Source organism: Trichomycterus rosablanca, chromosome 6 (genome assembly GCF_030014385.1).
Source record: "Trichomycterus rosablanca isolate fTriRos1 chromosome 6, fTriRos1.hap1, whole genome shotgun sequence".
NCBI lineage: Eukaryota > Metazoa > Chordata > Actinopteri > Siluriformes > Trichomycteridae > Trichomycterus > Trichomycterus rosablanca.
This window is the reverse complement of record NC_085993.1, coordinates 24783397-24810803: the sequence shown is the minus strand read 5'-3', so window position 1 is coordinate 24810803 and position 27407 is coordinate 24783397. Positions and strand designations below refer to the sequence as shown.

At 38.8% G+C, this 27407-nt stretch overlaps 1 protein-coding gene across 4 annotated transcripts in view; it reads right to left on the bottom strand.

The window, feature by feature from the left end:
* mtss1 (MTSS I-BAR domain containing 1) overlaps positions 1 to 27407 on the bottom strand; it is a 62657-nt gene that overhangs the window by 20322 nt on the left and 14928 nt on the right. For 2 of the 4 annotated variants that reach the window (XM_062997573.1, XM_062997574.1), the window contains exons 2-4: positions 14557 to 14618; positions 12829 to 12902; positions 206 to 290 (exon numbers count right to left, since the gene is read on the bottom strand). In XM_062997573.1, coding sequence (XP_062853643.1) covers positions 206 to 290; positions 12829 to 12902; positions 14557 to 14618 — 221 coding nt within the window. Of the gene's footprint in view, positions 1 to 205; positions 291 to 12828; positions 12903 to 13623; positions 13819 to 14446; positions 14528 to 14556; positions 14619 to 27407 lie in introns of those variants that run through there. The other 2 variants (XM_062997575.1, XM_062997576.1) reach the window with 2 other exon arrangements.

The following is a 27407-nucleotide window of genomic DNA, read 5'->3' as shown; positions in this document are numbered from 1 at the left end:
TTAAAAGCTTGAGTGTGGGAGTAGTCTTCCTTATACAGATAGGAAAGGAAAAAGATGAGGTGCATTTTTAGCAGTGGGTTTACACAGTTTTGGTTTTCTGTTACCACCAATATAAAACTCTATAATAGACTTAATAATAAAGTAAAACAAAACTTCTTTTTGTATATTAATTCTGAAATAAACAAATACAACAGGAAATTCTTACGTGGTGAACAATTTAAGTTTGCTCTCAATGCTTCTATGCCTCATGCACATTCTGGTCAATGCTGAGCCGATCTCTTTTGTAGCCCCTGACAATGCAGAAAAGAAAAAAAACAAACATTAGCATTTACTGTCCGCTTATACAAATCTATAATTCAAAGACACTGATATTTACATATATATATATACACATATACAGGTCCTTCTAAAAAAATTAGCATATTGTGATAAAGTTCATTATTTTCCATAATGTAATGATAAAAATTAAACTTTCATATATTTTAGATTCATTGCACACCAACTGAAATATTTCAGGTCTTTTATTGTTTTAATACTGATGATTTTGGCATACAGCTCATGAAAACCCAAAATTCCTATCTCAAAAAATTAGCATATTTCATCCGACCAATAAAAGAAAAGTGTTTTTAATACAAAAAAAGTCAACCTTCAAATAATTATGTTCAGTTATGCACTCAATACTTGGTCGGGAATCCTTTTGCAGAAATGACTGCTTCAATGCGGCGTGGCATGGAGGCAATCAGCCTGTGGCACTGCTGAGGTGTTATGGAGGCCCAGGATAGCGGCCTTAAGCTCATCCAGAGTGTTGGGTCTTGTGTCTCTCAACTTTCTCTTCACAATATCCCACAGATTCTCTATGGGGTTCAGGTCAGGAGAGTTGGCAGGCCAATTGAGCACAGTAATACCATGGTCAGTAAACCATTCACCAGTGGTTTTGGCACTGTGAGCAGGTGCCAGGTCGTGCTGAAAAATGAAATCTTCATCTCCATAAAGCTTTTCAGCAGATGGAAGCATGAAGTGCTCCAAAATCTCCTGATAGCTAGCTGCATTGACCCTGCCCTTGATAAAACACAGTGGACCAACACCAGCAGCTGACATGGCACCCCAGACCATCACTGACTGTGGGTACTTGACACTGGACTTCAGGCATTTTGGCATTTCCTTCTCCCCAGTCTTCCTCCAGACTCTGGCACCTTGATTTCCGAATGACATGCAAAATTTGCTTTAATCCGAAAACAGTACTTTGGACCACTGAGCAACAGTCCAGTGCTGCTGTTTCTGGTTCAAAAGTGGCTTGACCTGGGGAATGCGGCACCTGTAGCCCATTTCCTGCACACGCCTGTGCACGGTGGCTCTGGATGTTTCTACTCCAGACTCAGTCCACTGCTTCCGCAGGTCCCCCAAGGTCTGGAATCGGCCCTTCTCCACAATCTTCCTCAGGGTCCGGTCACCTCTTCTCGTTGTGCAGCGTTTTCTGCCACACTTTTTCCTTCCCAGACTTCCCACTGAGGTGCCTTGATACAGCACTTTGGGAACAGCCTATTCGTTCAGAAATTTCTTTCTGTGTCTTACCCTCTTGCTTGAGGGTGTCAATGATGGCCTTCTGGACAGCAGTCAGGTCGGCAGTCTTACCCATGATTGCAGTTTTGAGTAATGAACCAGGCTGGGAGTTTTTAAAAGCCTCAGGAATCTTTTGCAGGTGTTTAGAGTTAATTCGTTGATTCAGATGATTAGGTTAATAGCTCGTTTAGAGAACCTTTTCATGATATGCTAATTTTTTGAGATAGGAATTTTGGGTTTTCATGAGCTGTATTTAAAACAATAAAAGACCTGAAATATTTCAGTTGGTGTGCAATGAATCAAATATATGAAAGTTTAATTTTTATCATTACATTATGGAAAATAATGAACTTTATCACAATATGCTAATTTTTTGAGAAGGACCTGTATATATATATATATATACAGTGGGGAAAATAAGTATTTGATCCTCTGCTTATTTTGTAAGTTTACCCCCTTACAAAGACTTGAACAGTCTATAATTTTTATGGAAGGTTTATTTTAACAGCGAGAGACAGAATATCAACAAAAAAATCCAGAAAAAAACATTAAATAAAGGTTATAAATTAATTTGTATTTAATTAAGGGAAATAAGTATTTGATCCCCTACCAACCAGCAAGAATTCTGACCCCCACAGACCGGTTATGTGCACAAAAGGCACACAAATTAGTCCTGTCCCTGTATAAAAGACACCTGTAACAGAATCAGTTTCTTCCATTCAAATCTCTCAACCACCATGGGCAAGACCAAAGAGCTATCAAAGGACATCAGGGACAAGATTGTAGACCTGCACAAGGCTGGAATGGGCTACAAGACTATCAGCAAGAAGCTTGGTGAGAATGCAAGATCTCACCTGGTGGGGTAAGAATGATTCTGAGAAAGGTGAGGTCAGTCCAGAATTACACGGGAGGAGCTTGTCAATGATCTCAAGGGAGCTGAGAGCACAGTCACCAAGAAAACCATTAGTAACACACTTCGCCGTAATGGATTGAGATCCTGCAGTGGCCGCAAAGTCCCTTTGCTCAAGAATGCTCATGTACAGGCCCGTCTGAAGTTTGCCAATGAACACCTGAATGATTCAGAGAAAGCTTGGGAGAATGTGATATGGTCAGATGAGACCAAAATTGAGCTCTTTGGCATCAACTCCACTCGCCGTGTTTGGAGGCAAAGAAATGCCCGGTGGGGATGGTGTTCTTGGGGTCATATCCAGCATTTCTCTGCTCCCAGCTCCCTTGAGATCATTGACAAGCTCCTCCCGTGTAATTCTGGACTGACCTCACCTTTCTCAGAATCATTCTTACCCCACCAGGTGAGATCTTGCATGGAGCTCCAGAGTAAGGGGGATTGACTGTGATCTTGTATTTCTTCCATTTTCGAATTATCGCACCAACAGTGGTCTCTTTCTCACCAAGCTTCTTGCTGATGGTCTTGTAGCCCATTCCAGCCTTGTGGAGGTCTACAATCTTGTCCCTGATGTCCTTTGATAGCTCTTTGGTCTTGCCCATGGTGGTTGAGAGATTTGAATGGAAGAAACTGATTCTGTTACAGGTGTCTTTTATACAGGGACAGGACACTGACTACTCTAAGTTATATCCAAGTTTCATGTCTATAGTGTTGTCCCATGAAAAGATATAATGAAATATTTGCAGAAATGTGAGGGGTGTACTCACTTTTGTGATACACTATATATACAGTGCCTTGCAAAAGTATTCAGCCCCCTTGAACTTTTCAACCTTTTGCCACATTTCAGGCTTTAAACATAAAGATATGAAATTGTAATTTTTTGTGAAGAATCAACAACAAGCGGGACACAATCGTGAAGTGGAACGAAATTTATTGGATATTTTAAACTTTTTTTAGAAATAAAAACCTGAAAAGTGGGGCGTGCAATATTATTCAGCCCCCTTGCGTTAATACTTTGTAGCGCCACCTTTTGCTGCGATTACAGCTGCAAGTCGCTTGGGGTATGTCTCTATCAGTTTTGCACATCGAGATACTGAAATTTTTGCCCATTCTTCCTTGCAAAACAGCTTGAGCTCAGTGAGGTTGGATGGAGAGCGTTTGTGAACAGCAGTTTTCAGCTCTTTCCACAGATTCTCGATGGGATTCAGGTCTGGACTTTGACTTGGCCATTTTAACACCTGGATACGTTTATTTGTGAACCATTCCATTGTAGATTTTGCTTTATGTTTTGGATCATTGTCTTGTTGGAAGATAAATCACCGTCCCAGTCTCAGGTCTTTTGCAGACTGCAACAGGTTTTCTTCCAGAATGGTCCTGTATTTGGCTCCATCCATCTTCCCATCAATTTTAACCATCTTCCCTGTCCCTGCTGAAGAAAAGCAGGCCCAAACCATGATGCTGCCACCACCATGTTTGACAGTGGGGATGGTGTGTTCAGGGTGATGAGCTGTGTTGCTTTTATGCCAAACATAACGTTTTGCGTTGTGGCCAAAAAGTTCGATTTTGGTTTCATCTGACCAGAGCACCTTCTTCCACATGCTTGGTGTGTCTCCCAGGTGACTTTTTATAGATATCTTTGAGAAATGGCTTTCTTCTTGCCACTCTTCCATAAAGGCCAGATTTGTGCAGTGTACGACTGATTGTTGTCCTATGGACAGATTCTCCCACCTCAGCTGTAGATCTCTGCAGTTCATTCAGAGTGATCATGGGCCTCTTGGCTGCATCTCTGATCAGTCTTCTCCTTGTTTGAGCTGAAAGTTTAGAGGGACGGCCGGGTCTTGGTAGATTTGCAGTGGTCTGATACTCCCTTCATTTCAATATGATCGCTTGCACAGTGCTCCTTGAGATGTTTAAAGCTTGGGAAATCTTTTTGTATCCAAATTCGGCTTTAAACTTCTCCACAACAGTATCTCGGACCTGCCTGGTGTGTTCCTTGGTCTTCATGATGCTCTCTGCGCTTTAAACAGAACTCTGAGACCATCACAGAGCAGGTGCATTTGATTACACACAGGTGGATTCTATTTATCACCATCAGTCATTTAGGTCAACATTGGATCATTCAGAGATCCTCACTGAACTTCTGGAGTGAGTTTGCTGCACTGAAAGTAAAGGGGCTGAATAATATTGCACGCCCCACTTTTCAGGTTTTTATTTCTAAAAAAAGTTTAAAATATCCAATACATTTCGCTCCACTTCACAATTGTGTCGCACTTGTTATTGATTCTTCACAAAAAATTACAATTTCATATCTTTATGTTTAAAGCCTGAAATGTGGCAAAAGGTTGAAAAGTTCAAGGGGGCTGAATACTTTTGCAAGGCACTGTATATACAGTGTATCACAAAAGTGAGTACACCCCTCACATTTCTGCAGATATTTAAGTATATCTTTTCATGGGACAACACTGACAAAATGACACTTTGACACAATGAAAAGTAGTCTGTGTGCAGCTTATATAACAGTGTAAATTTATTCTTCCCTCAAAATAACTCAATATACAGCCATTAATGTCTAAACCACCGGCAACAAAAGTGAGTACACCTCTAAGAGATTACACCCCTAAATGTCCAAATTGAGCACTGCTTGTCATTTTCCCTCCAAAATGTCATGTGACTCGTTAGTGTTACTAGGTCTCAGGTGTGCATAGGGAGCAGGTGTGTTCAATTTAGTAGTACAGCTCTCACACTCTCTCATACTGGTCACTGAAAGTTCCAACATGGCACTTCATGGCAAAGAACTCTCTGAGGATCTTAAAAGATGAATTGTTGCGCTACATGAAGATGGCCAAGGCTACAAGAAGATTGCCAACACCCTGAAACTGAGCTGCAGCACAGTGGCCAAGATCATCCAGCGTTTTAAAAGAGCAGGGTCCACTCAGAACAGAACAGACGTCCAAAGAAGCTGAGTGCACGTGCTCAGCGTCACATCCAACTGCTGTCTTTGAAAGATAGGCGCAGGAGTGCTGTCAGCATTGCTGCAGAGATTGAAAAGGTGGGGGGTCAGCCTGTCAGTGCTCAGACCATACGCCGCACATTACATCAAATTGGTCTGCATGGCCGTCACCCCAGAAGGAAGCCCCTTCTGAAGTCTCTACACAAGAAAGCCTGCAAACAGTTTGCTGAAGACATGTCAACAAAGGACATGGATTACTGGAACCATGTCCTATGGTCTGATGAGACCAAGATTAATTTGTTTGGTTCAGATGGTCTCAAGCATGTGTGGCGGCAATCAGGTGAGGAGTACAAAGATAAGTGTGCCATGCCTACAGTCAAGCATGGTGGTGGGAATGCCATGGTCTGGGGCTGCATGAGTGCAGCAGGTGTTGGGGAGTTACATTTCATTGAGGGACACATGAACTCCAATATGTACTGTGAAATACTGAAGCACAGCATGATCCCCTCCCTCCGGAAACTGGGTCGCAGGGCAGTGTTCCAGCATGATAATGACCCCAAACACACCTCTAAGATGACCACTGCTTTATTGAAGAGGCTGAGGGTAAAGGTGATGGACTGGCCAAGCATGTCTCCAGACCTAAACCCAATAGAACATCTTTGGGGCATCCTCAAGCGGAAGGTGGAGGAGCGCAAAGTCTCGAATATCCGCCAGCTCCTTGATGTCGTCATGGAGGAGTGGAAAAGCATTCCAGTGGCAACCTGTGAAGCTCTGGTAAACTCCATGCCCAGGAGAGTTAAGGCAGTTCTGGGAAATAATGGTGGCCACACAAAATATTGACACATCAGGAACTTTCACTAAGGGGTGTACTCACTTTTGTTGCCGGTGGTTTAGACATTAATGGCTGAATATTGAGTTATTTTGAGGGAAGAATAAATTTACACTGTTATATAAGCTGCACACAGACTACTTTTCATTGTGTCAAAGTGTCATTTTGTCAGTGTTGTCCCATGAAAAGATATACTTAAATATCTGCAGAAATGTGAGGGGTGTACTCACTTTTGTGATACACTGTATATATATATATATATATATATATATATATATATATATATATATATATATATATATATACTGTATATATATATATATATATACTGTATATATATATATATATATATATATATATATATATATATATATATATATATATATATATATATATATATATATATATATAGTGTATCACAAAAGTGAGTACACCCCTCACATTTCTGCAAATATTTCATTATATATTTTCATGGGACAACACTATAGACATGAAACTTGGATATAACTTAGAGTAGTCAGTGTACAGCTTGTATAGCAGTGTAGATTTACTGTCTTCTGAAAATAACTCAACACACAGCCATTAATGTCTAAATAGCTGGCAACATAAGTGAGTACACCCCACAGTGAACATGTCCAAATTGTGCCCAAATGTGTCGTTGTCCCTCCCTGGTATCATGTGTCAAGGTCCCAGGTGTAAATGGGGAGCAGCGCTGTTAAATTTGGTGTTTTGGGTACAATTCTCTTATACTGGCCACTGGATATTCAACATGGCACCTCATGGCAAAGAACTCTCTGAGGATGTGAGAAATAGAATTGTTGCTCTCCACAAAGATGGCCTGGGCTATAAGAAGATTGCTAACACCCTGAAACTGAGCTACAGCATGGTGGCCAAGGTCATACAGCGGTTTTCCAGGACAGGTTCCACTCGGAACAGGCTTCGCCAGGGTCGACCAAAGAAGTTGAGTCCACGTGTTCGGCGTCATATCCAGAGGTTGGCTTTAAAAAATAGACACATGAGTGCTGCCAGCATTGCTGCAGAGGTTGAAGACGTGGGAGGTCAGCCTGTCAGTGCTCAGACCATACGCCGCACACTGCATCAACTCGGTCTGCATGGTCGTCATCCCAGAAGGAAGCTGACGCACAAGAAAGCCCGCAAACAGTTTGCTGAAGACAAGCAGTCCAAGAACATGGATTACTGGAATGCCCTGTGGTCTGACGAGACCAAGATAAACTTGTTTGGCTCAGATGGTGTCCAACTTGTGTGACGGCGCCCTGGTGAGAAGTACCAAGACAACTGTATCTTGCCTACAGTCAAGCATGGTGGTGGTAGCATCATGGTCTTGGGCTGCATGACTGTTGCTGGCACTGGGGAGCTGCAGTTCATTGAGGGAAACATGAATTCCAACATGTACTGTGACATTCTGAAACAGAGCATGATCCCCTCCCTTCGAAAACTGGGCCTCATGGCAGTTTTCCAACAGGATAACGACCCCAAACACAACCTCCAAGATGACAACTGCCTTGCTGAGGAAGCTGAAGGTAAAGGTGATGGACTAAACCCAATTGAGCACCTGTGGCGCATCCTCAAGTGGAAGGTGGAGGAGTTCAAGGTGTCTAACATCCACCAGCTCCGTGATGTCATCATGGAGGAGTGGAAGAGGATTCCAGTAGCAACCTGTGCAGCTCTGGTGAATTCCATGCCCAGGAGGGTTAAGGCAGTGCTGGATAATAATGGTGGTCACACAAAATATTGACACTTTGGGCACAATTTGGACATGTTCACTGTGGGGTGTACTTACTTATGTTCCAGCTATTTAGACATTAATGGCTGTGTTTTGAGTTATTTTCAGAAGACAGTAAATCTACACTGCTATACAAGTTGTACACTGACTACTCTAAGTTATATCCAAATTTTATTTCTATAGTGTTGTCCCATGAAAAGATATAATAAAATATTTGCAGAAATGTGAGGGGTGTACTCACTTTTGTGATACACTGTATATATACACTGTATGTATAGATAAAGAATGCATCAAATTATGTTTTGTATAAAGCTGCATAGCATGTAAGTTTTGGCACAGGATGTCAGAGCAATGGAAGACTGTCACCTAGATAACATGAACAGCCAAGAACATGTGCATTGTTTACGCGAAAAAATGGCAATTGAATAAACTAGAGGACCATGCACTTTGCAACACAAAGGAGCTGGACCTGCTGATAACATTCTCGTACCAAATACCACAGTTGCCAGTTCAAAGCTGTTTCACAGCATTCATAAACTTGATCATAATGTTAAACAAAAGCACATCCATCCATCCATCCACACATACATACACATGCACTCATATTCACAACTCTCAAACTGATCACTTGCCTCGGTCCAACAGACACGTGGATTGTATTTTTTGCTGGTTCAGCAGGAAGGGTTATGTAATTAATACTCATTAGTGTTTTGTTATTTTTCACCAAAACACATAAAACACTCTATTAACTCAATATTGTATATGAATTTTAAACAACAATTTTGCATACTCATTTTGTTTATGTTCTTACTAATTAAACTGTTATCAAATAGTAAGCAGCTACCAGCAGAGTGTTAACCACTAATCCACAACCACCTTTTCAATGTAAAAAGTACACACCCACAATGGCCTCCATCATGAGGTTGGGAGAAGCTGCTTAAGTTTAGTGCACTAAGATGATGTTTGATACTTATCCCAAAGGTTGTATACTATTTGGTTTGGCACTATACAGAGAGCTGAAGAATGCACTATACGTTGGGTTCTGTGGGTTACTTCCAAGCTTGACACCATATTGGGGTGCAAGTTTTAGACATCTTTATTTCAAAGAGGGTTCTTGGGATTCCACATATAAACTCTGTACAGGGAAAGTTCGGGAAGGCCCCTAGTGCCAGTCTGATGCCCTGGTGGTGGATAGTGTCTACACAGTTCAGAGTCTTTAATGTGATCATTAAAGTCTCCGAGTAGGATGTATAGGGAGGAGAGTTGTCCAGTTAGTTGGTCTAGGTTTCTTAGGGTGAGGCAATTGTCCAGTGGGATGAAGATATTGCATACATTAATGAATCTTGGGTAACGTTGGACACTCTGACTGCTGTAGCTTAAAGATCAGTATCAAGGAGAATTTGGCTGTGAGGGGTATCATGCCTTACGAAGATAGCCGTCCCACCTGATGGTCTGCCTGTATTTGGGCCAGGGTTATGGTGAGCAAAAAAGCCTGTTAGTGATACTGTAGCTTCTACTGGTATCAGTGTTTCTTGGAGCCAGGTTACTGCTGGGTTGAATGTTATGGCTAAATGCAGTAATTTGTGGTAGTTAGCTCTCAGTCATCAGCAGTTACACTGTATAATTAAATTTGATGTGATTTAGCTTTGGATACACTTGTGCGTGTTTTGTCTCGTTTCTGGGCGTGTCTGGTTTCTTTGAGTCTGAATTAGCCTTTTGTTGTTGCATGTTATCAGTTTCTTTACTGCTCTGTCATTTCGTCTTGTTCCTTCATGGCAATCCTGGACAGGGCATGTTGTGTCCCTCTTTACCGCAATGGCACCAAGTTGGGTGTTTGTTCTTGTATGTAGCTGATCCGTGCCTACACTTTTAATTCCGTGCCTATCCATACAATTTTAGTAAACAAATGAAGCTACATACAGATCCACATGTGTAGATCTACATGCAGTCAGACTCCATACTGACACTTGTGTAAGAGTTCTGCTGTTCATAAATAAACTAATATAAAAGTGTTTTAAAAGTTTATGTTGGGGTTAGAACTGTAGAGCTTTTCATTGCTGCACCCAGAAATAGCACACATGCACTCAGCAAGTGCATAGGAGAGAGATAGCTAGCTAGTTGCTGTCTCAATTCAAATCAAGTGTCAACTGTTAGAGATTAATTTAAACCAAACAATGTCTTCTTTGTCATTTACTGGTTAACCAAGTCATCATTCACATGCCTAAAGCAAAAAAACAGACAGCTGTCCCAACATGATAACTGGTGCTCTTTCAGTCCTCCCCTCTTATGGCTGACAGCTGAAAGTGAAAAAGGAAACAGGTCATCAGACCAAAACAGGTGTGTGTGACCCAAACAGCACAAACATCTTCTGGCATTGAAGAATACAAGCAAAGGCTTGCTGTTTTACATTATACCCTGATTAATTAAACACATGGTGATTATTCTCCACAGGCAGAGATCAAGATCATGGTTACATGAACTAGATGCTTATGTTTAATAAATGTGTTTACCTTTTTTACTTGTCTTAAACACAATCTATGTAACCACACATTTGTTTAATGCATGTATTGCACTCAGCCCAAACAGCTGACCACTCACTCATGTACTAATCCATTTAATAATTTACCAACAGGGGCAAGTAAAATCAAATGTGTTTGTATAGCTCTGAAACTAATTTTGTTTTTTAACAGGCTTAACAAAATTCAAAAAGACCAATACTGTTACTGAAGTGTAAAATACAAATAGATTGTAACTGTGTGTGTGAGTGTGTACAAAAGTCTTGGCCACCATTAGATTTGATATAATTATGTCTCTGTCTTTCTAGGACAATACAACCACAAAATACAGAGACGTATTTAAAAACGTAAAAATAAGAACAAAAGCTTCTATATGCTAAAGTGGCAAGTATTTAGTGTGACCTATTCTTACACTAGAGCAATAGCAGAAACCTGGCTTTCATACACCTAATTAAATGGAACCCTGATTAGTGTGATTGCCTAACACCTATATTTGTCCGACTATTTTATGTCAAAATGACTGCTGTGAAAAAAGGTGTTTAACATCAGGTTTGTGCAAAACATGCTTGGGCATTATATACAAATGCTGTAAGAGTTTAATTCATTAAAAGCTTGCAAATATGTATAAGATCAACTTTCAATCAAGGGCACTACCAAAGGGAAATCAGCAAACAAACGGGATACTGATTATGCAGTATTCAAGCTATTATAAAGAATCAGGAAGAGGTCCAGCAATGACCTGGCTCAGCATCTGGCAGCTTCATCGAGATGCCAAGGTGAACCTTTTACAATTCGAAGAAGGTTGATCAGGAATGGTTTTTGGAAGAGAAACAGCTAAGAAATCACTTTTACGGATGGTCAGCAGGGTAAAAAAAAAAAAAAACATATGCTAAAGCTAACAAAGATTGAGATAGAAATTAGTGGAAAAGAGTATTATGGAGTGACAAATCCCAGTTTTAAGATTTTGGGTACAACTTTTGACAATATGCGAGAAGAGTTGGAGAGAGATTAAAGAAAGAGTGCTTGTGGACTTCAGTGAAACATGGTGGAGAGTCTGTCCTGCGTGGGGCTGCATTTTTGCCGGAAATGAATCATCGCATGTCTGTTAGCCACCTCTCAGTGTTATTTTCGTGTGAGAATCTTAATTTAAAGTGGCTATAAAAGTCTACACAGCCCTGTTAAAATGCCAGGTTTCTGCGATATAAAAATCAAGTGCAAGATAAATCATTTCAGATTTATATCCACATTTAATGTGTCCTATAATCAGTGCTATTTAATTAAAATACAAAATGAAATTATTTAGAGGGGGCACCCAAATGGCACAAGTGGCCTCAGCTTTTCAGTATGCCATTCATGTTTCTGCAAGTTTGGATTGGACTTAAATCGTCAAAATGAAGTTCCAGGCTAGGATCTATATAAATCAGCTTTTTATAAAGCATCAAACCTCTTCACCCAGCTGTGCAGTGCATGCTGACACATCTGTACATCTTCTAAGACGAAAAAAGGAAAGCGCATTAGTCCGATCAAAAACACTTCTAACTTAACAACAGTCGTTGAGTAGAGGCACCTGAGCGGAGTACTGCAGGCACGGACAGTCCACTCCCTGCTGTACAGGGCCAGAGCAGAGAACCAACAGTTGCAAAGTAATTCAGCTACAGGTCTCTTCCTGCAAAGCCTTCCTTCATCAACTGACAGGTACACACCTCGTGTGCTCAAGGGTAAAGTGCTTGGTTTCTAAAGTTTGATTATCCGCTGCCATTATTAATTGATGATATACACTTCAGTTAGGCTCTTAATTTTTCCTTTTTTTTTTTTTAAACAGCTGTGATATTATTTTTCTGTATTAGCCTTGTACCAAAATATTTATACTTTTCTCATTACCAGTTAGTTATTACATGTACTTATTAATCATCACTGTATACATTATGTTTTAGTTTTTACAAAATATTGTAACTATTCAGAACTTAGCTCTGTGAGTTTGATTCTAAGGGGGGAGAAATTGACTGGAACGTGTAGAGAGAGAAAAGAATATCACTACCACAGGACTGTGACATACATGATTTATATGGATTTGGGTCCTGCTGTGCTTATTAAACATGCCAGTGTTTCAACAAGAATAGGCAAAAATTCACTTGTAAAACTGCAACAATTAGTATCCAAACAAAAGTGCAAAAGGATTTAATAGGAACAACAGTGATGTAAAATTGGTAAAGGTGCCTCTGCCCCAACTTTGTGTTGCAGGTAGCAAATTCTAAATATGGTTATATTTACAAAATTCAATAAACAAAAGATAGAGAGAGAAAAATGGAATAGATCTCTTTTCACCTTGTGTTCCAGTTGCAATGTCAGCAACCTTTTGGAAGGCATCCAGAAACGATCCAATAACTATGATGGTTGTCCTATAAGAAACAAAAAAACAAGGCGCACATTTGAATTATATCAGTAGTTTAGTAAACTTTAGTATTACACAATGTAACACCTTTGTAGATTTTATAAATTGATTTTCTATAGTTAAGAACATTTCACCACTGAAAGTCAATATTTTCATATCAGTAGAGCAAAGTAGCACAGTTATTGTTATTACAACATACAGCTGATGGCCAACCGTACATAGACACCTGACCACAAGCATGTTAGAACTCCCCATTTTAAAGTCATAGGCATTAATATGGGGAGAGGCAAAAACAAGTAAGCTTAATGATTAGGAGGGTGGTTCACATACTTCTGGCCATAAAATGTTTTCTGAGTGAAAGTGACATGTACAAAAACAATTTCATGGTAGCATAGAAAAAAAATTCAAGAAAAAATTAGGAGGAAAGGACAAAACCGGTCATAAAAAACAAGCAACATTGTACCTGAGGTATTTTCACACAGAGAAGGCCAGTGTAGCAGTAATTGAGTATTAACCAATACATAATGATTTGACTGCCATTTTCTTGCATTGTACAGCTGCAGTCAAACAGCAAAAGCACCTAAAAATCTTTGTAATGGAAAGTAATTTAGAGAACTTGTAAACCTTTAACTATAATGTGAAATAAGTCAAATTTTGTTTGGACGCCCCAACTGCAAGACCAAAAGTGTTCGAATATATTCGGATGTCAGCCACACAGACGAGCATACCTTCATTTCTCCTTTTTTTCTCTCTCATTCCTATTATTTACTCCCATTCATTTTCATCCATGCCAAGTCCTAGAGTTTCATTTACTCAACAGTCACCAAACTGCAAGTAGTCCTTCAGTGCAGGTCATCAAGCTCTAATCCAGAGCCTTACTGACCAGAGACCATCTGTTTCTCCATTTTCATCCTTCCTTCCTCCTATTCACTCCAATGCATCACCGACACAGTGATATTACACATACATGCGATCACATCTCTCACCAGAATTACCCTCCCAACATACATTAATACACATATGTGAGCCAAAGTATCCACCACCACCATTTATTTTTGCACAGAATTGATGTGTGGTTTGCATAAGAGTTACAGGCGGAATTTCTTTTCTAAAGTACTCACCAAGCTCATGTGGCCATATTTATCACAGTAGCATGCATTGTCATGCAATAACATTGGAGGCTTCCACTTTTAACTGTGGTTTTTAGCCTTGCCCTACACTTGCCCCACACAAACTTAGATTGTCCCGGATTTCTTGTTTTTTTATATTACAAATGGTAAATGGTGAAATACATAAATTATTTGCTTTCATTGAGAAATGTTAGTTTTGAACTGATTGTCAATTCTTTTGTGACACTGGGCACAAAGTGGTCGACCAATCTTTGCTTGCAAAGAATTAAGATGGCGGATAATTCTTTCATACCCAATCATGATATCCTCACCTGTTACAAATTACCAGCTAATTGTTGAAAGGTAAAAAACAGTGTTGTATTGGATATTCTATGAAAATTAAACTCTGATATAACTCTTTAGTAAACTTTAGTAAACTCACAGAATTAAATTTAAGCCACAACCTGATGGTTTTATAGTCTTTCTTTGTAGGTTTTAAAACACGGGAAATATTATCTCTCTGCGCTGTGTGGGTGTGCTGGCAGCTCTTACCTTAACTGAGATTGTAGCTTCGCCCCTTTCGTAACAAAGTCCTCCCAGGCAGGGTAACTGGCCTATAGGGCAAAAACACAGAGAAAGAGATTAAGAGTAAGCAGTGGTAAAACACTAGAGTAAATCGGCTAGGTTGGATGAGATTTGATTCTAAACTCAATGTACTTCATGTTATGTAAAAATAATGTTAAAATCATTTAGAATTTGATTAGCCTTAAAAAGCTTATTTATTTAGTTGTTTTACACAAGGCTTAAACCATAATTATATATTTTTTTTTTTTTTTTTTTTTAATTAAGGGTGATTTTATTTGGGCTTGATTAGATTTTTGTCATAGACTTTGGTATTGCTAGAGATTGTCGTTCCTATAAGTATTTAGTACATTCAGTCAGTATGTGTTTATTAGAAACAGGTATTCTGCAGGTATCACAAAGTGTGTGTGTGGGGGTATTGTCTTACAAGATACGAATACATTAATTGTTTGTGTTTAATGTGACATCTGGTATAGACCACCTGATCAAATCGTTTCTCTGGTTGTCTTTTTAGTTGGTGAAAAATGTCAGGGCATATTTTCTTAAAAAGCTTTTAGATGAAGGATACCACAGAGTGTAATGGTGCACTACGACTACTGTCAGCTAAACCTTTATGCAAGTTCTTTGCTTTGAAATGGCAGAATTGCTGAAAGTCCTTTTCCTAGCCTTCAGTTATGGTCTCATGAGTTTAACAAAATGAGCTCCTGCCACAATTATGATTCTTTGATAGTTTGCTTCAGAGGTTATGTGTCAAAAAAAAAACTGTTAGTTATTAGTTAATGGTCACACATTAGTTAAAACACATCAAGTTTCCCGTCAACAAGTCAAACATGCTTTAATGATTAGAATTATGCTTGCTATGTTGCACTTTTTTGATAGAACACAAAGATAAAGAAATGTCTGTAAAACCATTTCAGCATTCAAATTTTTCTACAAATTCTGTAGTGAACAGTTTATTAGAAGCAAAAACTAAATATGCTAATAATAAATAATTGAGATGCAGCTAATAATTTAAAAGATTTTACTAGAACATCAGTTATAAGATTATAAGCGAGTTGAGTTGTTTTTAACATCGTTTTTGTTAAAAAATAAGAAAAATTAAAGTTACATGCAGCGTGACTTTAAACTGATGCAATATGGCTTTACCCTTTGTGATTGTAATACGGTTAGCACTAAAATCTAAATAAATAAATAATGTTTTCTTGTTTGAATTGAAATCTTCAAGTGCAGTTTGTGAACAAGATGGTGCCTTTTGAGTGCAGATCTGTAGCTCCACTCCTAACTGCAATAAATGGCCAAAAATGAATTTAAATGGCATTGTTAACTGACAGCATTTTTAAAACAATGACTTCTTTGTTGTTAACAATCAACAACAATTAATTAAGCTTAATTATGGACATCCCTGTTAAATACTAAATACTACTGCATTTTCAGTTAGTTTGAATATCATAAAAAAGTATTTGAACATACAGATCATCAAGTACATCCTTCAGAAAGTACTGAGTGGCATTTGGCTTTATTTCAAAATACCTAAATGTTTTTATCCCAAAAACGTTAGCCCTACTCAGTCAAAAACTGAGTAAGAGCAGAAGTCTGTCATTTAATCAGATGGAAACTGCTTACACACCCAGTCACACAAAGTCTCACACCCAGTCGCACAAAGTCACACTTACATCCAGTCACGCTCACGCAGTCAAACTCACACAATCACCTCTCTTACACACACCATATCTGCTACACTTTTTATAGGGTTGAAATCTAGTTTTCTTTAAAAAAAATTTTTTATTTTGTCATCATTAAAGTAAAAAAAAAAAATCTGTTTATGATTCTTCAAAACAACATAAAAATATTAAACGCAAATTCACATTTTTAAGTGAAAAAATAGGGCAGGGATTATACAAGTCTGAATCTGGTTTTGTGACTGAAACCAGTTAGCAACCTACCACACAATATGACAGTGCATTCACATGATATGGTGTGTACTATGTAGTTTAGGAGACAGAATTAATGTCTGAGCGCAGTATATAAACAGTATATTGAAGTATATTCAAGAGCTGTTTAATCAAGATAAAGTCAAGCATCTTTAAAGGCCTTTACAAACAACATGATTAAACCATCACAAAAACTTTATATGTAGAAGATATGGAAGATAAATGTAACAAAGTAAACAAAGTGATTTGCAATTCGGATGTAGTTCATGCTCACAATGTAGTAATTTATAATAAATGAAGCCCAGCAACAAAATACCAAAACCTACCATTTTCTTATTTTTGTGAATACTTCACACTAACAGGCCCTTAACACCAATTTTCCAAAAGATGTAAAAACTTTAGACCAGATGGAATTTCTCACTTTGTTAATCACATAAAATCAAATCAAGCATCATCAGTCATATCACTTCTTCTGGTCAGAGTATTATTATCTAATCATTAAGAGACAAAATAGGTGAACTTCTGAAGTATAAAAGTAATGAACGAACTAGCTTTTTCCAGTTTTTTATCTGCTGTCAGTCTACCTGGTTTAAAATACGGATGAACATATGTGGTTTATGTTTCCTTGATTAATTACAAGCAAGAAAGCAATTCATCCTAAATAATGTGTTTAATGACATCTCCCCTAGCCTCATTATACAACATTTGTAACAAGCAACCATGGCAGTGGAAGCTTGTTAATGTATTGGAATTGTAATCAGAAGCTAGCTGGTTCAAGCCCTATCAACACCATTATGCCACTGCTGGGCCCTTGATCAAGGCCCAATTGCTTAAATAGTATCAGGTTACAATTGTAAGTTGTTTTGAATAAAATTGTCTGATGAATGCCATGAATGTAACAATATAAAGGCACAGATGAAATGGCATTAATATCTTGAAAACAGCAGACAAAGAAAGCTGGACAACAATGGCAGAACAATAAGAGGAAAATTAACGAGAGGTGCATTTCCTGAAGAAAATGTATGATTGCAGCTTATCAGTGGTAAAGAATGTGGAGTTTGATTACTTTAGTTCAGGTAGGTGAGTGTGTGTTGTGCTGGTATGAGTAAATCAGAAACAGCCGCTCTGCTGGAGTTTTTAAATACTGTGTCCACTCACTGTCCACTCTATTAGATACTACAACCTAGTTGGTCCACCTTGTAGATGTAAAGTCAGAGACGATCGCTCATCTATTGCTGCTGTTTGAGTCGGTCATCATCTAGACCAGACCTGGGCATTGTACGGCCCGCGGGCCACATCCGGCCCGCGAGACATCTCCAACCGGCCCGCATGAGGTTCGAGGCAACTAAAAATTAGATGTAAATAAATGTACATCAAACATGCAGTATAACAGGATTGATTTTGACGGGAGCGCTGTGTCTTTAAATATCCGTAAATTTCGTTTTCGTGTGCGCGAGTGTATCAGCTTCACCGTAATGCGAACACAACTGAGTGTGATTGACGGTGGAGTTTTTAACAAGACATGAACTTCCGAAGTATTTATTTACTGAAGTCAGATGTAAAGCTGTTTAACGATCACAATTTAGGCTCTAAATCGCTGTTGCGGTACTAAACAGAGAAATACAACAATATGAACGATGCAGAGCGTCACACCTGAAGCTTCACTATCTAAACTGCAAAAGCAACAAATACTTTTTATAAAGTTTAACACATCCAGAACTGAAGCAGTCAGGACCAGCTTTGTGATTTAATAAAGAATATCCAACAATAACAAAGGACTGAAAAACAAATGTGGTAATTAGACTCCAAACAAAATAGTTTAAAAATCTGCACATTTGTTCACATTAGTTTTTTTGCTTTTTATTTGTTTAAAAAGTAAAATAATGTTGATGTTTTTTCTCTGCCTACTTCTAATTTTCTGATTGTAACATCTAAACATTAACAGCTTATTAGAACTGTACAATTTACTGCTTCTCATAAAGAGTGGGCAGTTGTAGCCTAGTGCTTAAGGTACTGGACTAGTAAATACAAGGTCGCTGGTTCAAGCCCCTCCACTGCCAGGTTGCTGCTTTTGGGCCCTTGAGCAAGGCCCTTAACCCTCAATTGCTCAGACTGTATAGTGTAACTGTAATGTAAGTCGCTTTGGATAAAGACGTAAACGCTAAATGCTGAAAATGTAATGTAAATGTAAATAAAGAGATAAAATTAATATTGAGCAGAATTAAGTTCACCTTATTGGTCCGGCCCTCCACAACAGTCCCAGTTTCTTATGTGGCCCCTTGGAAAATTTAATTGCCCACCCCTGATCTAGACCATCAGTGGTCACAGGATGCTACCTACAGGGCGCTGTTGGCTGGATATTTTTGGTTGGTGGACTATTCTCAGTCCAGCAGGGACAGTGAGGTGTTTAAAAACTCCATCGGCATTGCTGTGTCATTCATTCATACCAGCACAACACACACTAACACACCACCACCATGTCAGTGTCACTGCAGTGCGTAGAATGACCCACCACCCAAATCATACCTACTCTGTAGTGGTCCTGGAAGAGTCCTGACCATTAAAGAACAGGGCGAAAGCAGGCTAAAAGTATGTACAAAAATAGATGGACAGTAATTGTATATCTACAAAGTGCTTCTATATGGTAAGTGGAGCTGATAAAATGGACAGTGAGTGTAGAAACAATATGCTGTATATAAACAACTAAATGTCCAGGTGTTGCACTATGTTGTGGGTGTCACTAATATGGGATTCCAGTCACTTTTTCTCGCATTGCTCTTTTACTCTCTTAATTCAACTAAGTCAACTAAGTCCACACTTTGCCTTTATTGTCAGTCTTACTGATGATATAGCATCTGCTATATCCAAATTCCATGTTATTACAACACGTGCACCCTCTGACAACAGTAGCAAATCAGGCAGATCTTCTTTGCATCTTTGAAATGGAGCTGCTAGCCCTATCATTCTTCCTATCATCTTTTATATGTTCCTCTGCATCCACACGAAATACATCAGAACTAAAGGCAAACTCTGATTTCTCCAGTGCTTTAACACCATCCAGCCTTTAATGCTTAAAGAGAAGCTTCAAATGATGCAAGTGGAAACCTTCACAACCTCCTGGATTACTGACTACCTGACAGACAGACCGCAGTACCGCAAATACCTTGGTGTCCATATTGACAACAGACTGGACTGGAAGTGTAACACAGAGGCTGTCTACAGAAAGGGTCAGAGCAGACTTTATTTTTTAAGGAAGCTCAGGTCTTTCAATGTATGCAGCAAGATGCTACACATTTTTTACCAGTCTGTAGTGGAAAGTGCAATTTTCTATGCAGCCATCTGCTGGGGAAGCAGCATTAGAGCCAAAGACTCCAAGAAGCTTAACAAGCTTATCAGGAAGGCTGGTTCTGTGCTGGGGTTTGCTCTGGAGCCCCTAGAACTTGTTGTTGAGCAGAGAATCTTGCACAAGCTGCTAAATATAATGGACAACACCACACTTACATGACATGCTGATCAAACAGCAAAGTACTTTCAGTGGAAGGTTCCGCCAACTTCGCTGCAACAAAGAGCGCTATAGGAAGTCATTTCTGCCCACAGCGGTGGCAACCTACAATGACTCTCACTGGTGCAAGAGAAGGACGCAGAACCTATAATAATAACACCACAAGACAATAACTTGATCACTTGGTACTACCTGTTCCACAATTTACACATAGTAATGTTCCTATTTGCACAGCTTTAATTGCACAATTTATGTAACTGCACCTCTAGGCTCCCTCCTTTTCAGTTTTTATTTTTTGTTCTGTTAGGTAGATGTTTTATATTCTTATTTTTAAAATTATAATATTCTATTCTCTTTTTTTTAATATATTTTGTAGATTTTATATCTTAATTCTTATTCTTTCCTACCCCATTGTAATGTCGTTGTGTGAAGTGTGTTTGATGTTTGTAATAATTGTAATTGCTGCTGCTACACCTCAATTTCCCTTCGGGGATCAATAAAGTAAATCAATCAATCAAACGGAGCATTACCGTTATATCCATCCACCTTCTTGTTTGTGGCAAAGATGTGTAACACATCTGAGGGACAGTCATCTTTGCTGGAAAAAGTGTGAGTAGCTAGCAGAGCTCTGTCACAATCCAGCAACGGCGCAGCTTTCTTCATAACATTAAGCATTTCAGCAAATGCAGCATCCTCTTTCTGTCTCATTATTTCTGGTAAAGTAATAATCTGAACGCGAGCTTGCCAAATATTTATTGTGTTGTCTTTCTAGACACACAAGGCCTTAGCCTTTCCCACTGGTGGTAATTGAAAGAAGTCTTCTACAGCAAGCACTGACACTCCTCCAAATGGTTTCTTGCTACCTTTGATCTGGTTTTGTAGATAGACTTTATCAAATGAGAGTTGCCAGTGCCAGCTTCACCAGTAACAAAGTAAAAGAACTGGTCAGACGGTTTACCATTTACAAGCTTTAAGCTCCAGTCTCTTACCTTATTAAACACAGCTGCTTGTGTTTAATTTAGTGATCGATACATTAGCCGAATGACCTTGGAGCTTAGTACCAGTACAGTAGCAGCAATACTGTCAGCATTTCTTCTGTATTCTGGCACGTAATTTTGCTTATTATCTTCAGATGGATCTACTGGAGCTCTGTATTTACAACAAAACATGTCCATCAATGGGTCTTTTTTTTTTTTACAAAATTTAAAATTGCACATTCAATAGCTTCTCTGTGGTTTTTATGCCTTTTTCAGTTAACCTTTACAATATAAAACACGTGTCAATAACTCTGAGTCTAAACCAGAGAGCTTAATACAAACACTCACATAGAAGGACTGGTAAGAATTGAATGGCACTATCTTAGGCTGACATTCCCTTCTGTGTCTTCAGAAGAGTTCCATAAAACTTTTCCATGTCCAAGTGTGGATTGTTGCCATTGACCCAACAGTCCTTGGGGTCACGTTTCTTCCTGCACTTCCTTCACAATGCTGTAAAATTCAGGGTTTGTTTTCTCATCAGGTTATGTAGAAATCAATGAATGCAGCAACCCTTTTGTCTGGATCTTCCTCAAACTTTGGTGTATCCTTAATCAAAAAAGGCAATGAATGCGGCCTGATCCACAGGCTTGGAACTCTACCCTACAAAACAAATCCACCACTTTAAAAAATCTCATTAAAGCCTTCACCGTCTATTTGAATAGTCTTATGACTGGCACAGGATTGTTTCAAAGCATTTAGTGGTCCTGTCCAACTTAAAGAAATTTAGTTTCTCCTTGTTGCCACTTGATTGCTAAAAAAAAAAAATGCAGGCAAGCCTAACTGCCTCAAACAGTCAAAGAGGTTCTTCACCTGCTTTTTGAGGGTTTTTTCTCCAAAAGCAGGTGTCCCTCTTAGGGGTTGCATGAATGTTGTGGCCTCCCCATGTCAAAGAAGCTTCTGCAACACATGCTGGTCTTGCAACAATTGTGTTGTAATTCTTTGTCCATCCTTCGTAAACACTTTGCCTTTTTGTGCAGCTGAATGGACATACTTGACATAGCCTGGTGCATTTCGGTGAAAATGAAGAAAATGTAATTGGTGTCCATGGCAAAACGATAGTCAGCACTGAACAGCCTTGTATTAAAATGTCTGCTTGGGGAAATCTTCTTGGGTCTGTCTGATTCATCAAATGTGTTCCTGCCAGTGTTGAACTGCACAAGAAACAGCATTTACTTTAATGTAGGAGCTTTAAAAAAGCTGACTGGTTTAGTTCCTTCTGCTGGTGCAATTAAGTAAATATTGTCTCCAAATGACAATTTGGCCTTCTTGGCCTACATCGGTTGGCTGTACACAAAAATCAAAAGCAATCTAGTAGTTTTGTGCAGAACTGACCTCTTGTTCATCAGGTAGGTTGTCAGTCAGTCAGAACCACCTCCTGGACATACATCTTCATAGCTGTGGCCATTATTAGCAACATTTTCTGCATAATTCTTTTCTGATTTCTGACATGTTGTTTCCAGGTACTTGTTCTCTGTATCCTCTCTTATACACACTTTTCAGTATTCAGAATAAATTTTTTTTTAATTTCCATAAGACAGTGTTTACCTTTTTCATGTTGAGACTCTGAAACTGAATTGTCCTTTGTACAGTAAATGTCTCTTCAACTTTACCCTAAAAAGTTGTGATTCAGATGATGGTCTGGGTAAACACATAACTGTTGACTCTACCTCAGACATCACATACCACTGCTTTATGAATTGCACGCTGTTGTCACTTTGGAAGCGAGGTGATCTTTGCAAAAGGTATAAACTTTGCAATGACGTGTCTCATCTCTGTTGGGTCATTCATCGTATTGGGTCAAGTTCAAGATTATCAGCCACTGCGATAGGAGGCATATGACCAGACTTCAGATTTTCTTGGCCACTATAACAAATTCATTACAGTATACACTCACCTTGAGCACAACTGTTTTCACAAACATGGACATACAAATCATAGAGTAATAAGTAGACTTACATAGCCTCACTTGGTTAGCAAATAAACCTCTGGTACAATTATGTTGGCCCTTGTCGCACATTTAATTCAAACAGTGATTGTGCCTCCTTTATTAGCGGATTTGGCAAGTTTTTACTGCTATGCTGTGTTGTAGCAAAGTGTGACAGCTTTTCACTGCTGACCTGTCCTGGAGCAAAGCAAACAATGCTTCTGTACTTGTTCTTGATACGGTTGATACACCATGCTGCACAGTGCTTTGAGATCCATAATTTGTCTCAACTGAATTTTTCTTCGGCTGTAGCGCAGGGTCATATGTTCTTTTTTCAGCTGGAGCACATTCCTGTATTTGATGTGGGTTTTTTTTCTTTGCTGAAAAGAATCATCATTTATGTACCGAATTCTAATGTACTGTTTTGAAAAACTGGGACATTATGATATTGGCTTCTGATGCTGGCCCTCTTCTCAAATTAATGTAGCCTATTAATATATCTATCCTTATCAGAATCACTTTTCTTCTCTACTGCACTTACTCCCTGGTCTTCAGACATTACTGTCTCAAAGCATACTGGTGGCACATTGTATTGTTGGTCTGGAGAGATAGATTTAAAAAGTCTTCCCAGTCATGAGTGCATTTTGCAGAAACGATACGCTTACATATATTTATTGTCTTTTTTACCACCACTGTCTTATTCAGCATCGTGCCAGACCAGAAGTAACATTTCTGTTTGGACAAATATCTTTCAAATGTAGTTGTTATGCTTGCCAAAGTATTTTAAATATGTATTTTTCGCTATGCTGGAATGAATGTTTTTTTTTTTTTTAAAGTGAATGATTTTGAATTTCAAGAAACTGCACTAGAATGTTTTTAGGTATTACAACTGTCATGCTGGTTACACTTTGAAATATCCTATTTTAGTTATGGATGGAAAACCACTATGCAGATACATCTGGCATTCCTTAAGCACTAAATTCATTACGCCGCATCATTCATACATTATTACACCAAACAACCGTAACATAAACACCACCTGCCTGATGTTGTGTAGACCGCCCACATACGCAGCAAAATTAACACATTTCCGATCCACCTTATATAGTGAATAAGTTAATATAACTGCTTCACAATATAAGATGTATCGCAAAATTTTGCTAGAGTACAAGAAGCACTGCTTTTTTTTTTCTTTGACATTAAATTATTGCCAGTCATGATAACTCTGCTACTTTTGTTGTTTGCGAATGGGCACATGGCACATTCATGGCAGTTTTAGCCAAATTATCTTCCTGTGTTGTCATGTGTTTAATCAAGTTTCTGGTATTTAACTGTCTTTAGACATTCGACATATTTTGCCTTATTGTTTAATAGAGTGAAATAGCTCCAAAACAATTGAATTTCTTTATGCCACTGTAAAGTTTATACAGTACCATGTGCCTCGATGTTATTTTGGTATTTACAAACCGAACCGACTCGTACTTGATAGCTGTTTTTTACAGTTGAGGCCAAACAGCAACATAGTTTGTAAAGACATAATAGCTTTTTTATTTCTATAATTTAAGCATATCACTAACAATAAGAGGTATGTAAAATTTTCTGCGTTGCTACCAGTACCGATAGCTTGCAGACTGCATCCAGATAGGCTATAATAACTGATGCTAGCTAAGCTGGCTAATGAAACCTGTCATTTGCAATATGTTTAGCTAAATAAACTAAAAAAAAGTGCTTAATTTAAATTCAAACCTCACCTGTGAGAAATCGTGATTGCGTCTGTCACTTATTTAATGATTACTGCAAGTAAATGGAAGCTAACAATGGAACAAATACAAGTTTTGACTTACCAGATATTCAAAGATTTAATTAACAGGATGCTCAGGTCGAATCTTGATAGTAGAAAACCTTGATTACTCTACAGTTAGTCTATTAATGTATGTTTAAAACAGCAAGAGATACTTGACCTTGTCACCTCTCGGTGCATCAATCAAACAAAGCAGAAATACTCAACAAATCACCTGTGAGAATTCAGTTTGTTGCCAAGTATTTTTTAAACTTTTTAAAACCAGTTAACGTTTTTTTTTCCAACTGGCATTAATTTAACCATATTTCACCACTGAAGGTCAGTCATGTGCCAGCTGGGGTAAGTAAAGGTGACTTATTGGATACCTGGCTTCAAAAATGAAATTGGCTGCAACTCAATACTCAGACATGCAAACTTATAAGCAGTCAGTCAAGTTTGAGGCATTTCATGGATGACTATTCAGGGGTAGCTTTTATTTACCCTGCAATAAAATGATGAGCGTTGGTCCTAGTGACTAAGGGTAATTTTGAAGATTCATTATGAAACCTTACATGAAATACAAAACCTTTTTCTTTAACCTCAGTGTCAACTACTATAACATGATATCTGGCAGTAGTACTTCAGTCAGTGAAATCTGTAATTGTTGCTACTAAACAATGATGTCTGTAATGTCCTTAAATATTGAGTAAGATTTATTTATTTATTTATTTGATAGATCTACCAAGAGTATGGTTGTTAGGTGACAGCTATATTCGCCATGGGGAAGAAAGAGCAAGGAGGACCATGGGGGCCAACCTGGGTGTCTGTCTCAAGGTTGAGTGGCTTGGCCAGGTTGGATTGAGGTGGCATTCTGTCGTCCCTCAGGTTCAACAACTGGCTTCTAGGAAGATTACCTCCAGATGTTCTGCTGAATCACTGCAGCAGGAATGACTTGGGGAAAATAGAGTCCCTGCATCTTACTGCAGTGATGAAGCAGGACCTACAGGATCTCCATTATGCCAAGTTCACACTACACAACTTTCCAAGTCGTCAGGTCGCTGTACAGTTTACACAACACGACTGGATCTCTTGTAATCGGGAGTCTTTCAAGTCGGTGTGTATTTCACACTACACGACTGATCGGCGATAGGGGGTTTCACACTACACGATCTATCACCAACTGGAATCGCAGGCGAGCTTCTCTGGTCTCCCAAACTACGTTTTGTCACGAAAACAAATGCGAGAAGTGACAAAAGGTTTAATTATACCAAAATGCATGTCAACAAGTAGCGAGCGATCAAAGTTTGTGCGCTGATGTGCAGTGTAAAATCAATGAGGAAAAAGAAATGAATCTGAGTGGATTTGGCTACATGAACAGTATGGATTGTTCTACAGTGAGTTGGAGGTTAATAAATATTTTTGCAGTGCAATGTTGGTGTTATGTTTTGTAGAGAACGATCAGGTCAGAAATACTGTAAAACTTGTGTGTGCCGATGTATTCTGATATAAACTATATTACGCCCCTGTCCCACCTTTTTACAACGCCTGCCCTGCGTTTCCACTCACCCCGTATCTTGCGTTCTCATTGGCTGTTCGACATAGCACTCATTGCCAGTCGGGCAACTCAGATTCAGGTATCTGACATGCTAGAAATCTCACTTCGGGATCGAGCCTCTCAGATCGAGTTGTTGGGTAGTTCACACATACCGATTGAGAGCCGAGTTGCGATTGCCGAGCGAATGCCGAGTTGCTCCCAAGCAGTGTTAATTTCGTTGACGAATGATTTTCGTCAATGAACCTTTTTTTCATGACGAAAACGAGACGATGACTAAATAAAAACTACATAAAAGGATAAAAACTATGACAAAATGAATCGACACTTTCGTCAACGAATAAAAACGAGATGAAAATGTTTGGCAGGGACGACATCCAATCAGAACTGATTTAGTTTTGTAGAAGGTAGGGACAAGTTAGAAAGAGATCCAATCATAACTACTTTAGCGTATGTGGAGGGGCGGGACAAGCCGGGTAGCCATCCAATCATTACTAATCTTTTGCAGTACCGCGGCAAAGCCGTAGATAGAGATAGCTCTGTACCGCGGTAAGACCACACTCGCACAAATTTTATCTATACCCGGGAAGACCAGACTAGCCTGTGAACTTTCAGGAAGAAACAGGAGAGCCGATATATGGACACATTTCTCATTTGACGTCGTGAAAAACAAGACGATGTGTAAACCATGTGGGGTGATCTAGGGTAAAAACTAGGGCTGTCAAACGATTAAATTTTTTAATCGCGATTAATCTCAGAATTTCATATAGTTAATCGCAATTAATCGCATTAAAAAAAATCTGTGTAAATGTTATAGAAAACAAGGATTTTTAAGTGAAATGTTACAATTAAAATGGTGAACACATTTTATGCTAAATGTACTGATGTTAAAAACTGCTGGGACAAGAGAAAACTGTAAGGGAGTTTTATTCACTCACATACTAGGCAGTAAATGTCAGATTGTAGGTTAGAATTTCTCCATCAGCAAACACTGTAGATCAGTGGTGCTTTAGATGGGATAAGGCGTAGTTATTGTAACAGACTTTTCTGTGGTTGTATCGTGACAATGGTTTGATGGACGTTTCTACACGAAGT